This window comes from Mustela putorius, unplaced genomic scaffold (genome assembly GCF_011764305.1).
Source record: "Mustela putorius furo isolate JIRA1106 unplaced genomic scaffold, ASM1176430v1.1 tig00000095_pilon_pilon_pilon, whole genome shotgun sequence".
Taxonomy (NCBI): Eukaryota; Metazoa; Chordata; class Mammalia; order Carnivora; family Mustelidae; genus Mustela; species Mustela putorius.
This window is the reverse complement of record NW_025421280.1, coordinates 41,129,805-41,143,166: the sequence shown is the minus strand read 5'-3', so window position 1 is coordinate 41,143,166 and position 13,362 is coordinate 41,129,805. Positions and strand designations below refer to the sequence as shown.

Below are 13,362 nucleotides of genomic sequence, written 5' to 3'. Positions count from 1 at the left end.
GCGCACCGGGGCCGGCGGAAGACGCTCAATCCCTCGATCCCGCGGGTGACAACAGGGCTTTATTTACACTATGGCACGGGGCAGGCAGCCTGCGTGGTGCCTGGCTGGGGACAGCAGCTGGGGACCTCGCCTGGGGATCACCGCGTCAGCTGAAGAAGTAAGTGGAGTGCTTCACCTGCTCCAGGTCCAAGGCCCCTGCAGAGCAGAGCAGACACCATGGGGCGGGACCGCGGGGGTACCCCACGCCCAGCACGCGAACAGGCGGTCCCTGCCCCCACCTGTCTCCGGCACCGACTTCAGCGTGTCCTTCAGCTTGCCCATCCACAGGTTCTTAGAGTGCTTGGGGGACCTGAGCCTGAGGGTGGTGGGGGGGGTGGCGTGAGGCCGAGCAAGGCAGGGAGGGGTGGTCCCAGCCGCACCAGAGTCGGGGGGGGTGTAGTTCACCTGGTGCTGGAACAGTACTGCTTCACCAGGAACCGGGACAGGTTGTGCAAGATGGGCTGGCTATGTAGACTGACAAACTGCTCCCGGCACACCTGGGGGGAGGGGAGACCTAGGACCTGGGTGTCGGGGGTGGGGGGAGCTAGGGCCTGGGGAGGGGGAGACCGAAGACCTTCGGTGGGGGAAGCAGGGCAGGGCCTGCCAGATCAGGTGAGGCAGGGCTGCCCAAGCCTCAAATGATCGCTGCCCTAGGCGCACAGGGGCAGGTACCGCAGGACAAGGACCATGGGATCGGGGCGCTTGCTGCCACCCTGGGAGACGCGTGTGGGCAGCAGCACCTGGTTCATGACCTCCACATCAGCCGCGTGGGTCCAGAAGCAGTCATGCACAGACACAAAGGTCAGGCCTTTCCTGCCGAGGAGTAAGATTTCCTGTGAGGAGCGCAGCCCTTCCTGGTCCACTCCCCAACCTGTTCCTTCCCATACTCACCCCAACCCCTCACCGCCAATGTGTCCCAGCCCCTGTGTTGTGTCAGGCTCGGCACAGGGGCGGAAAGGTCTCCTCTAGGGAGAAAACTCTTGGTCCCACGTCATTCCCTCCACCTGTCCCGAGCCGCCGCTGCTGGTACTGCCCCCTCCCCCCCACTACAGGGCTCCTGTGGTCTGAGAGGGAGTGGACAGAAACAGAACTTATCCCTGAACCCTGGCTCCCTCCTAAGACAACTAGCCACACACCTGCCCTATGGCCATGCTTAGCTACACCCGAGGGACTCAGGACATACCCAGACGCCTATGCCTCAGCCTATGAGGCCACCCCCCAACACGCTATGCTGCCAGTACTCCCCTGGACGGGGCTACAGGCACTTCTCAGAGCAACCACCCTTCCCTCCTGGGCCAAGCCAGCAGCTTCACCATCACGCACACCACACTGCCTCAGGGCCTTTGCACGTGCTCGCATGGTCCTTTTTTGGGCAGCAGCTCCAACAACCCCCACGGTCCTCCACCCTGGCTCCCCAACCGGCCTGTGCCACTCTGGGCCCCCCCTGCATCCCCCAAACCCTGAACAGGGCCTGCACGCAAGAGACGACAAGCAGAGCGGGGCGGAAGGCGCGAGGCCCCGACGCAGGGCCCACCTGTAGCAGTGGAGGGCCGTGAGCATCATGTGGGACGAGTCCAGCGAGTGGATGAAGTTGGGGGGGAAGCCGTTCTTCTGCTTCAGTGTGTTAGGCTTCCTGGGGAGGGGAAAGGGCTCAGGCAGACCCCCTGGCCTGGCCCCCACGGCCCCCACCCGGCCCAGCACCCCCGCCGGCACTCACTGGCTGGTGTCCCCGCTCTGGCTGAACGTGAGGCTCTGCATGCCACCGGCAATCTGCAGGGTTTGGGGGGGGAGGGTCAGGCGTCCCACCCTGAGGCAGCGTGGGGGCCGGGGGGCGGGGGGGACGCACGTACCAACACCTTGGCGTCCTGGTGGTAGGGCTGGATGACGGGCACGCCCAGGGGTGTGACCCACTGCACGGCCGAGCCCGTGTGGGCGATGAGCCGGGCACTCTCGGTCAGCCAGTGCTGTGGACGCATGGCAGGAGGGGCTCAGAGCAGGGCCCAGCCGGGGGCGGCCTGCTGGGCGCGGGGAGGGGCTGGGGCCACACACCTGGATGGCCCGGGTGCCTGAGAACATCTCCTGGAGGCTGTTGAACACCTGGCGTACCAGATAGTGGGACGCCTCCCACACGAACTCCTGCAGGGGTGTAGGGGGATGGTCAGAGCCAGGGTGGCCTCCCCACCCCTGCCGAGGGACCCAGAGGGGCAACAGAACCATCTTCCTCCTTGGGGCTGCTTGGCAGCCGGCAGTTCAGGGGCAGGGGTGGGGGCTGGGGGGCCACGGCGCGCCTGATGCTGTGCACCTGGGGGAAGTCGCTGAGCTCCCGCAGGCGCCTCTCGATCTGCAGGCGGCCCCCGTAGCGGGTGACCCCGTACACCACGGTCATCACCGTCTGCTTGACCACCTTGCGGCTGATGAAACCCTCAAGGACTTGGGCCACGCCCACGCCGCGTTTGGCATCCTGCCTGCGGAACACCTCCACCTGGGCAGACACTGGGGGTCAGTGGGAAGGTGGGCAGACCCTGTCTCCCACCCGGCCCGGCAGCCCCACCATGAGATCCGCCCCCGGCAGTTTCCTCATCTGACACCTCCCCCAGGAAGCCCGCCCTGACTGCCCACTCAGAGCCCACGGGATCTGCAAATCCGGGCATTCACAGGACAGAGACCCCATGTAGGCTTAGAGGAGGAGAACGGGGGCGGCGGGGCTGCGGGTCCCACCTGTGCGGCCACCCCACTGTACACATCCTGCGGCACATCTGAGGGCAGCAGGTTGACGGAGGCGGCCCCCACGCTGTCCCGGCCCAGGGCGGCGTAGTGCTGTAGGCCGTTACAGGAGCCGTCCTGGGCCGACGGAGAGGGAGGATCCGTGAGGGTCGGCAGGAAGGACCCCAGGAAAGGAATCACAGCTCCGGGGTTCCCCGGTGCACTGCTCATACCGCCAGTGCACAGGACCCCACTGCCAAAAGGCAGGGCAACGTGCCCATACGGGGTCCCAGCCCTGGGCTGGCCATACCCACTGGGGCCCCCCCCGCAGGAACACCAGCCCAAATAAAGTGGCGTCTGCAGAGACTACGTGCCCCCACCATCCAGCCCGGCCCCCCGGGGGCAGGCCCACCCCTCGCCGGGGCCCCCAGCAGCTCACCTGGTGAACCGGGAAGTGAGAGACGTAGGCCGCGGGGTCAGGGGCGCGCACGGCCCGCGCGATCTCCATGCAGCACGCCAGGGCTTGCCAGGGCTCGTCCACCTGCATCCACCACTTGCGGCCCTGCGGGAGGGCGGAGTGGGGCTCAGGCCAGGCTGGCTGGGGCTGGGAGGCCGAAACAGAGCCCCCGGGACGGCAGGGGCGACAGGAGTGACGGGCACGCAGGGCGACACCAGAGCCGTCCTGCACCAGCAGCCACGGGACGGGGAAGGGTCTGGAAAAAGGGCTGGCCCGGGCCGGGAGGTGGCGGAGCCACAGAGGGAAAAGGACAGAAAGGACAGAGCCGGGAGCCCGTGCCCAGGGGCTGGGAAGGAGGGGCCGGGGCGGCCAGCGCACGGCACAGGCCGAGGGAGAAGGAGAGGCAAGCCGCGCGGGCCCCGGCCGGTGCCCTCCACGCCCCTACCGTCATGGGACGGTCAGCAGAGTCCAGGATGTCCTTCATCACCTCGTCGGCGAAGGCCAGGCGCGCCTGCAGCGACTCGCGCTTCTTGAGCCCCGTGAGGTTGACCAGGTGGACCTTGAGCCAGTCCAGGCCTCGGGCACCGAGCGGACGGCCCTGGGCAAACTCCAGCAGGGCGCGCGCCAGGTCACTGCCCAGGTGGTGGAAGTGGGGCGGGCAGGGGTAGGTGCGGCCGCGGAAGTCCATGTTGTGCGGCAGCCAGAAGACGCGGTGCCGGAGGTGCTGGGCCAGCGACAGCCGGTACAGGGCGTCGGAGCGCAGGCTGTGCATCTCCCGGGCCACCTTCAGGCAGCGGGCCAGCTCCCGCCGCACCTCGGCCTTCTGGGCAGGTGAGGCGCCGGGCGGCAGGCGGCCGTCAGGCGGCCGGGGTGCCTCGGAGGCTGGGGCCGGCACCCCCAGATGCGGGCAGCCCTTGGCGGTGAAGAGCTCCAGCACCAGGTCCAGCACGCGCCCGTTGACCCGCCAGGCGCAGTTGCCTAGCTGGGTGAGGGCGTCCAGGGCACCGTGCAGGTCGGCAGGCGGGCAGCTGTCCAGCAGGCGCTGGTGCTGCACGGTGCCCTCCAGAGAGCGCATGAGCTTGGTGGGGCTCAGGAGGAAAGCACCCGTGTGCGGTGACGTCCAGGGCAGCGGTGGGCACAGCATGGGCACCTCGGCCGCCTCGAAGGTCAGCGTGTGCTCTGCAGCCGTCGCTAGCAGCTCGATGAAGGCCGGGTGAGGCTTCAGGATCCCAATCTGGGGGCGAGGCAGGCGGAGATGGCTCCCAAGGCCCCCCCAGCCCGGAGGACACGCCGCAAGCGGACAGAGGACCCCACCAGGGCCCCGCGGCCCCCACGCCCTCCCTAGCCACACACCTGGCGGAAGCTGCGGAAGGAGTACACGTGGTAGAGCACGGGAATGAGCGTGCCAGGGCCCTGCGGGGCGGCCACGCTGCCAGGCATCCGCACGGCCTCGACCAGCATCTCAGCCAGCTTCTTGCCCAGCTGCACCAGCACAGACAAGGGCCAAGGCTGCTCGTGGGGGGCCTCAGGCGGCCCCAGCGCCTCCCAGTACTGCCGTGGCAGCTGGGGTGCCTCCACCTGGGGTGGAGAGTGTCTCAGGGACTGCGGTGCGGGCCCAGGACAGACCGACCCCCCAGCCGGCGCGAGCACAGGAGCCAATCAGAAAGTGCCAGGGCCCCAGGGGCGGGCAAACCCAGCTGCCCCGGTCGGGGCAGGGACCTGCACGCATGCCTCGGTGTCTCCCCCTGGGGACACGCCGGCGGCCCCCCAACCCCACCCTGGCAGGGACCCCCGCCCAGGCTCACCTGGGTGTCGGAGGCCAGCAGGCGCACGTACTGGTAGTAGCGCTCCTGAAGTGCCTGCAGCCGGCTGCTTCGCTGCTGCCTCCGCACCGCGTGGCGGCCAAACACGCGCATGCCCAGCTGCTGCGCCAGGGACAGCAGGGACTCCCCCTGTGGCGGCAGCACCTGCAGGGCCTGGGGGCGGCACCGTGAGCCCCAGCCGCCCGGTCCCTCAGCCCCCCGCCTGCCCGTGCACCCCGGCCCCGCGGTCCGCAGGCCGCACCTGCAGCAGCAGCTCGGCGAGCTCCTTCTCCGGAAGCACGCACAGGAACGGGAAGACGGAGGGGCGGCCGGTGCGGGCAGCACAGACCTCACTGGCCTTCAGGTTCCGCAGCCCCAGGCACAGGGCCTCCACCCACTCGGCACGGAGCTGCTGCAGGGTGTTCCGCTGCGGGGCATGGACGCAGGCGTCACCGCCACGGCCTCCAGGCCCTTGGGAGCAAGGGGACCCGACCTTACGGGCACCCGGAAGCAGCATCGGCCCTGCAGCGCCGGGTGAGCACGCGACCACCCCTGGCTCTGGGGAGGCGGCACAGACAGCTGCCCCCCCCCCCGCACCCGCCCTGCCCCGGGGCTGTGACCCTGCCGAGCTCCTCACCGCCCGCAGGACCTCCTCCGTCAGCACCCGGGCCTGCTCCACGGACTCAACAGCCACGGTGGTGGCCATCTCCACGCGCAGCTGCTGCTGGAAAAGGCTCCGCAGCTCCCGCAGGGGCAGGTGCAACTTCGGGTAGGACACGGGGCCTTCCTGCAGGGGCAGAAGGGCAGGCAGGTGGGGGAGGCCTGGGGCCCGGCAGGACCCCACCGGACAACTGCTCGAGCACGAGGCTGCATGGGACAGCCGCGTGGGTCTGAGTGCTCAGCACTGGCCAGCCGCCTTGCGCGGGGGCCGGGACAGCCTGGGAACACAAGGTTCGAGTCCCGGATGTACGTTTTCTCTTTAAACCTGGGGCCGTGGGAACGTGTGACCATCCAGAAATAGATCCGTGAGAACAGCGCAGACAGACACACGGATAGTCACGAACAGAGTCGCAGGGCTCAGACCCGAGCAGACGGAGCCCCGCGGACCGCCTGCTGCTCTCGGCCGCCCGGGCTCAGGACGCTGACCGCTGGCTCTGCCTGGAACGGCACCTCCGGGAAGGAAACCTACACCGGCAGGGCCGGGTCAGGACCTTGCTGAGGGCCAGGAGTTGCCAAGTCTGGCTTGTCTGGCCCCTGAGGAGCAGCGAGGGCAGCGCTGGGATCCAGGTGGCGCTGAGAATAAGAGAGGGAGAGGCCGAGGCCCCCGGGAGACCCCCCAAGGACAGCCCTGGCTCAACCCCCCCACGACACGGCGCCCCGCCTGTCGGCGTCAGGGTCTGCTCACCTTGGCATAGATCTCCCTGAGCAGTGGCGAGGTGTTGACCTGGGGCGGGGGCCGCGGCGGTGGTGGCGGCGGGCTGAACGCGGGCTGGGCCTTGCGCACGGCCCTCAGGACCACGGCCTGCTCCTCTGGGGACAGTGGCACACCACTGAAGAGCTCCTGTGGCTGCAGCCCGTCCTGGGCCATCTGGTCCAGACACCTGCAGGGGCACACGGTGGGCACAGACCCGAGGGACGAGGCTCAACACCAGGTGGCCACGGGACTGCAGGAGGGGGTCCAGCCCCCGCCAGGACACTCTGCCACCCACGCACCTCTGGATGGTGCTGGGGTTCTGGTCCAGGCGCCCCAGGCACTGCAGGGCAGCCGCGTAGGACAGCAGGTCTGGGGTGAGGCCAGCATCTTTCACCATAAAGAACACGTACACCAGCTCTTTGAAGGAGCCCTGGGGAGACCAAGTTGGGGTGAGGGTCTGGAAGCGGCTGGCCCGCCCCTCGAGACCACTCTCTACAGCCAGCAAATCAGGCAGGAAAAGGCTCACTGGCCAGGACATCCCCGTGCAGTCCCGGGACACAGCGCCAGCGCGCAGGGAGACCGCGGTGGGGTTGGGGTCCTAGGGGCCGTGTTCCATCTCCTGTACGGGCATGACTTCAGGCTCGCTACGAGAGGCTGGGTCTACAGAGAAGCTGCCCTGCACCCACAGGCTTCCTGTTCTCTCTGCGTCCGCCCACTCCCGGCTCAGCACACCCAAGTACAGAGCCTCCCTGTGCGTGCGCTATGGCTCTCCATTCCCCTGACTCCACGGACACGGAGCACACGGCCTGCCTCCACGTGTGTCCGAGCGGTGGCTAACTCCCCTGCCCCCCAGGGTTTGGCAGCCCTGCCACGGAGCCCTTCCCGAAGGCGATCCTCCGGCCCTCTTCCGCCCACGGTCCTGCTGCCCTCCTCTGAGGCCCGCTGTCGCGTCGTCGGGGGCACAATGCCAGCCACGGGGCCCCGAGATGCGAGTCCGAACGACCCTGCGAGGGCTGCCCTCCTCGCGGTCCCCAGACACACATGGTCGCTCAGTGGGTCCTCAGCCCTTTAAGGGCTCCGGGGCCACATGTGGCTGGTGCAGACCAGAAAGTTCTACCGGACAGCGCCGGTTTAGAATAAGCACGTCCATCCGGTGTGGACAGAATCTCAGTAGCATCCTCAACACGAAAACACGCACATCTCAAGTTCACGTGTTCTCTTGCCCTTGTCCTAAACGCAGGTGGTAGTCAGACCCCTAAATCCGGTCCCTCGGTCTTCCTGAGAATGCAGCAGGGCTCCCTGCTTTACAGATGGGGCGACCAAGGATCAGAGGAGCAAGCAGTTGGGGCCACACAGCGCACACGAGGCAGAAACGGGACTCAGACCTGAGTCTGGGTGACAGCCAAGCCCCATCTCAACACGGGCCGTCTGGACGCCATGACTCACGAAGCCAGTGACAGCCGTGACTTCGGCATACAAGGCAGATCAGGGCCTGCAGCGGGCTGACTAGCAACACCCCCAAATTCACATCTACCCAGATCAGAACAGGGGCTGTACCGGGAAACAGGGCCTATGCTGACACGACCAGTTGAGATGAGGCCACCTGCCTAAGCGTCTCGCTGTTTAGGTGCCTGCGTGACCGCGGAAGCAGACACTGGAAGGACGCGGGCACAGGCCCAGGACCACAGGCGTCCCCAGGAGCTGGGACAGGCCGGAAGGCCCCTCCCCAGAGCCTCAGGAATGGGGGCAGCCCTGCCCCACTTGGATCTGGGAGTGAAAGTAAATCCCTAGTGCTTGAAGCCGTCAGATGCCGGTCGTCTGTCCCAGGGACCAGGAAGCTGACGCATGGGCTCCTGGCAGGAATGTCCCACTGTAACGCATCTTTGCTGGGGGACCTGGAAGCCTCGTGACCTTGGACGGGAGAACACAGCTCTTCTGTCTTCACTAACTCCCTTAGCCTAGCGCGCTTCCAGGGGATGAGTGGGGGCCAGAAACCACCTGCAACAGTCACGCACGCACGCCGGGCATCCCCGTGGCATGTCACAGTGCAACGCAGACCTATGGGAGACCGGGGCACCTGGGCATGCCGCCCAGTCCGTGCGGGAGGCAGGGCGTGTCCACCAGCAGCCGACCTCCTCCTCCACCCACCCACCCCCACCGGCTCGCCGCGCCCACACCTCCGTCTTCACAGGACCGTCTCCTTCGTGGGCCTGCACGGTTCCTGCTGGCCGGGAAACAGGGCCGCAGGCGTGGGGGGAGGGAGGAGGCGGGGCAGCCGGGCCCTCGCAGGGGCACGGACACAACACTCTGGCAAACCACCAGAAGAGACAACAGCACCAGGAAAGCAAAGAGAACGTGGAGACACGGGGCCCGGCCAGAGCAGAGCCCGGAGGAAGTCTGCGGCCACGAGCGCCCGTGTTGAAGGAGGAAGGCGTGTGGCAGCCGAAGCTAACCCTCCGGCTCCGGGCACGGGACCCAGAGTGTCAAAGTCGCAGTGTCGAGGAAGGGGGCGCCAGAAGCGCCGAGGCCCCAGCCGAGCGGTCCGGGAGGAGACGCACGGCAGCACCCACAGGGTCCCCCCCCTTCCATGGCTCTTTGCAAGATCTCCGCTGAGGGACACGCGTGATCTCCGCGCGACAAGCCTGAGGGAACCGCCGAGACGGTAACAAGCAGCCCGAGCCGGGCTGGCATCCAAGGCCACCCGGGCCTCGGCCCCGCGGAGACACGTCCCCCGGGGGCCGCCGCTCACCTTGCGAGCCCAGCCGAGCATGACGGCGTTGTACATGGCCAGCGTGAGCCACCGCCGCTGCCGGGCCCGGCTGTGGTGGGTGACCAGCACGTGGTGGGCGAGAGGGAGGTGGCCCGTGAGCAGGCAACACTCCAAGAAGGCCAGGAGCTTCTGCTGCTTGATCTCCAGCTGCATGTCCGCGCCCCTGGCCTCGCAGGCTGGCTCCGCCTCGGGACTCGGCTGCCGCGGGGCCTCCCGCAGCAGCTGCGCCAGCGGCCCCTCCTGGAGGCTCTGCGGAGGCCTGCGCTCCCAGTGCTTCAGGCGGCCGGCCAGCTGGGCGTCCAGCAGGCGGGGCACCACCCGCAGCTCATGCTCACAATCCAGGTCCTGGGCCTGCGGCTGCTGCTTCCCCTCCAGCCGCAGCTTCCGCTTCTGCATCGAAGACTTCTCCTTGTTCAGCCTCTGGACCCAGAGGTCGCCGAGGTCCGCGGCGGGGCCCTTGGGCCCTGTCCGGGCCTTCCCAGGGGGCTGGAGGCCGCGGGATGCTGGCAGTCGTCTAGCCACGCCGACCCTCTTCACGGTCACCTCCGACACACCCTCGGCCTGCAGCTGCCGCACCCGCGCCGCAAGCACTGTGGGGGCAAAGGGCAAGGATGGCGGGGGACCCCCACTCCGGCCCCCGGCCCCCCGACCCTGCTCTGCGGGGAGGGGCTGGTCTCACCGGCTCTTGAAGCTTCGGCTTTATGGACTTGATGACAACCTGCGCCCGCCCATTTTCAGGCACACACACCCCTAAACACCTGCTCAGCACCTGTGTCTGCAGGCTCCCGGTGTCCCCCCAAAGGCTGCTCCTCCACATCTGTCACTGGCGGAACTGTCCTTCCAGGTGCCCAGCCGGAGAGTCATCCGGGCCCCTCTCCCTCCACAGCCTCTCTGTCAGCACACCCTCAGGGGTACGCCTCTGCCTTCACGATCTTCCGGGAGCCGGGATGCCCCCTGCCCTCCCCTCTCACTCCCCCGCATGCTGATCACTCCAGACAGCCACTGCGACCTCAGGGCCTTTGCACACACTATTCCTGATGGGTGTGGGTATGTGGTGGGGGACGAGGTGGCCCTGAGTTTCCTCGGAGCCACGGTTCAGCAGCTAGCCCTGTGCCACGCTGACTTTACAGATCACGGGGTCCCCAGCAGACCAACGCACGACCCCGTTCGAGGTCTTTCTGCTTGAGACATCTCATTTCACATACGTGTTGAGTCGTTAACACTGAGCCCACAGCCAACAACACTGCGACTCACTCCTGCACAACCACATACAGCTTAGAACACTAGAAAGCACCACTACACTTGGGGCCATTTAAAACAGGAAAATCACCAACAAAAGTCCAAAAATGAACAAAAGGGGCACCTCGCTGGCTCAGTGAGTTCAGAGTCTGACTCTTGATTTCGGCTCAGTTAGGGTTAGGGTCGTGGTCGTGAGACTGAGCCCCAAATCACAGGAGCTGTGCTCAGCATGGAGCCTGCTTGAGACGTGCTTTCTCTCCCTGCCCCTCCCCACCGCTCCCGAGCCCTCCCTCTAAAAAACAAATTCAGATTTAAATGAAAAACAACCACCATGTGGCACTAAACATAGCTCGTACCCCGGAAGGGACACTTGCTTACAGCGTGCGTGAAACAGGACAGCCTGTCACTGGCTCACCGGCCGGGGGCAGACGTGTGTGTCTGCAGGCAACTACGTGAGCGCCGGAGCCCTGATCTCAGGGTTACACGGGAACTTAGCAAATACTACTTCCGAGAGACTGGACCAGCCTGTGCCCCTCCCACTGGACGCCAGCTGACAGGAGAGCTGGCCTCACTCAGCAGGGGCTCAACAGAAGTTTGCTGAGATACAGTGGAAAGACAGTGTGACTTTGGTCCTTAAGAGTGCACCAACACGCAGACAGGAATTTCAGAGTTCGCACGTGGAGACCCCCACCCTGGAGCAGGGCATCGGCACGGGCTTTCTCCCAGAGGCGACAACATCAGAGCCGACCTGGCGGCCAGAGCTCCTTCTGGCTGCGAAGGCAGGAAAGGCCACAAGGATCTGTGCCGTCGGGGGGTGGGGGCGGGGGTGTCTCGTCCATGTGAGAGGAAAGTTGAGAGTTTTAGACTGGAGAATGAAATAACGTGACTCAGGGTCCCAGAACCTTCCTACGGTAACGGCACCTGGGCTTTGCTTTACAATAATTAGGTGGTGGGTGAGAAAGTTGCCAACGGCGGTACTCCCGTCTGCGTGTCTGGAATTTCCGGAAATAAAGTCTTCCTGTTTAGAGGCTCCCCCACCCCACCCCCGGCTGCTGGAGGGGAAGCAGGACGTGCTAGACAGGGTCTGGGAGACACATGCTCCCTCCCTCTGGAGGTGCCAGGACTGCACTGTCCTTTTTATTTTTGTTTTTTTTTAAAGACTTTTTACTTATTTATTCGACAGACAGAGAGGCAGGCAGAGAGAGAGGGAGGCAGGCTCCCCGCGGAGCAGAGAGCCCGACGCGGGGCTCGATCCCAGGACTCTGGGATCATGACCTGAGCCGAAGGCAGCGGCTTCACCCGCTGAGCCCCCAGGCCCCGGGACTGCACTGTCCTTCCCAGGTTGTGAGGATGGGAGGGCCCCGACTGGGGCCCTGCAGGTGCCCAAACCCAGGAAGCCAGGCCCAGGTGCACCGGTCGGTTCAGGGATCGAATCCCCGCTCTGCGTGCACAGCCTTGGCCCAGCCTCTCCAGCCTCAATTTTGGGCCTCAGCTATCCTACCTGGAAAGCAGGGGCGCCTGCTGGGTTTGGGGCAGGGGACCCTAAGCGAGCCTCTTGGCATGTTCCTCACCGGACCACCAGTGCTCTACCCTACAGCAGGCCCGTCCCTTCTCACGGGCTCAGGGGGAGGAGCTGGGGAGGCAACCCCGGCCGAGCGGCCCATGCAGGGGGCAGTGGGGAGGGGCTTCAGGCGCCAAGCCTTGGGGGTCTGGGCTCACCCTCCAGCAGCTCCGCGTGGCCCCAGTCCTTCCGGCGGTCTTGCTCACAAGGACGAGCCGAGGAGCTCCTTCTGCTGCCCCAGACAGCACTGAAGGCCCCTGTGGAGGACAAAGAGAGGCTGGGGGCGGCAGAAGGAAGCCGCCGCCTGGGGGGCGCTGGGAGGTCCTCGAACGGAAGGAAGCCCAGGATCCGGGGCGCAAAAGAGCCCTAAGCGCAGTGGAAACCGTCAGCGGTCACGGCCTCGCACCGCCAAGAAACCAAGGGCGCGAAGGTGAAGGGGACCGCAGGGCAAATCCGGCCGGGCCCCAAGACAACGGGCTCCCCCAACGACAGGTGCAGGGAGTTCAAAGGTCACGGGCCCTACATCCCAAACCAGGCGTCCAGGGTCTCCAAAAGAAACAGGCCCCAACGTCAAAGCGCTCTGCCGGCCCCCGTCCGCACGGTGGCCCCAGGGCGGGTGAAAGCGGAGTCCCCAAAACCAGAACCGCACAGGGCAAGGGGCAAGGGTAGGGGGTGGCTGGGTCCCGACGGCCTAGAAGCCGAAGGTCACGGCCGCGGGGCGTGACGGGGCAGTGGCGGCGGCCACGGCGTCGCTCCCGGGCCTCCCCCGCGTTACCTTCCTCGGCCATGGGGCCGGGGCAGCCCGCGGGCCACAGGGCTCTCCGGAGACCGGACGCGCCGTAGCCCCAGCGCAGCGCCGACATGCCGCACACCGCCCGACGCGTCGCCCGCGCCGCCTGCACTGCGCCTGCGCCGCCCGCGCCTGCCGGGAGTTGTAGTTCTGCCTCCTACGGCGGCTGCGAAGGGACCGCGCGGCGGGAGAAGGCTGCCGGAACCACAATTCCCAGGGAGAAGCGGGGCTCCGGAGGCTCGGAGGCATGCGCCGAAGGAGCCCTCTAATTGGCTCTTCCCTCTGCCACGGAGGGGCGGGACGAAGCCGTTGCTTGGGTACCCGCGTGACTCGGAGGGGTGTGTGTGTGTGTGTGTGTGTGTGTGTGTGTGTGTGTGTGTGTGTCTCGGGTGTGTGTGTGTGTCTCGGGTGTGTGTGTGTGTGTGTGTGTCTCGGGGTGTGTGTGTGTGTGTGTGTGTGTGTGTCTCGGGTGTGTGTGTGTGTGTCTCGGGGTGTGTGTGTGTCTCGGGTGTGTGTGTGTGTCTCGGGTGTGTGTGTGTGTGTGTGTCTCGGGTGTGTGTGTGTGTGTGTGTGTGTGTGTCTCGGGG

General features: G+C 66.5%; 1 protein-coding gene across 1 annotated transcript; it reads right to left on the bottom strand.

Annotated features, from left to right (window-relative positions):
- Positions 1–37: 37 nt before the first annotated feature.
- On the bottom strand, positions 38–12,910 carry POLRMT (RNA polymerase mitochondrial). Its single transcript, XM_004778133.3, has 21 exons — positions 12,761–12,910; positions 12,144–12,242; positions 9,165–9,775; positions 6,715–6,845; positions 6,407–6,602; positions 5,639–5,788; positions 5,264–5,428; positions 5,005–5,175; positions 4,553–4,777; positions 3,645–4,433; positions 3,182–3,304; positions 2,758–2,880; positions 2,342–2,521; positions 2,089–2,175; positions 1,890–2,003; positions 1,757–1,809; positions 1,574–1,672; positions 780–852; positions 445–536; positions 279–355; positions 38–195 (listed from the first exon to the last, which is right to left on the bottom strand). The coding sequence occupies exons 1-21, from the start codon at positions 12,846–12,848 to the stop codon at positions 146–148; spliced, it is 3,696 nt and encodes a 1,231-aa protein (XP_004778190.1). The 5' UTR covers positions 12,849–12,910; the 3' UTR covers positions 38–145.
- Between the last annotated feature and the right edge of the window lie 452 nt (positions 12,911–13,362).

Bases quoted from the DNA above. Each gene is read 5' to 3' on its own strand.
- POLRMT (XM_004778133.3), bottom strand. From the start codon at position 12,848: ATGTCGGCGCTGCGCTGGGGCTACGGCGCGTCCGGTCTCCGGAGAGCC. The intron at 4,434-4,552 runs GTGTGTGGCTAG...CCTCGCCCCCAG, and splicing joins CCTTCCGCAGCTTCCGCCAG to ATTGGGATCCTGAAGCCTCA. The intron at 196-278 runs GTGGGGGCAGGG...TCTGCTCTGCAG, and splicing joins GAAGTCGGTGCCGGAGACAG to GGGCCTTGGACCTGGAGCAG.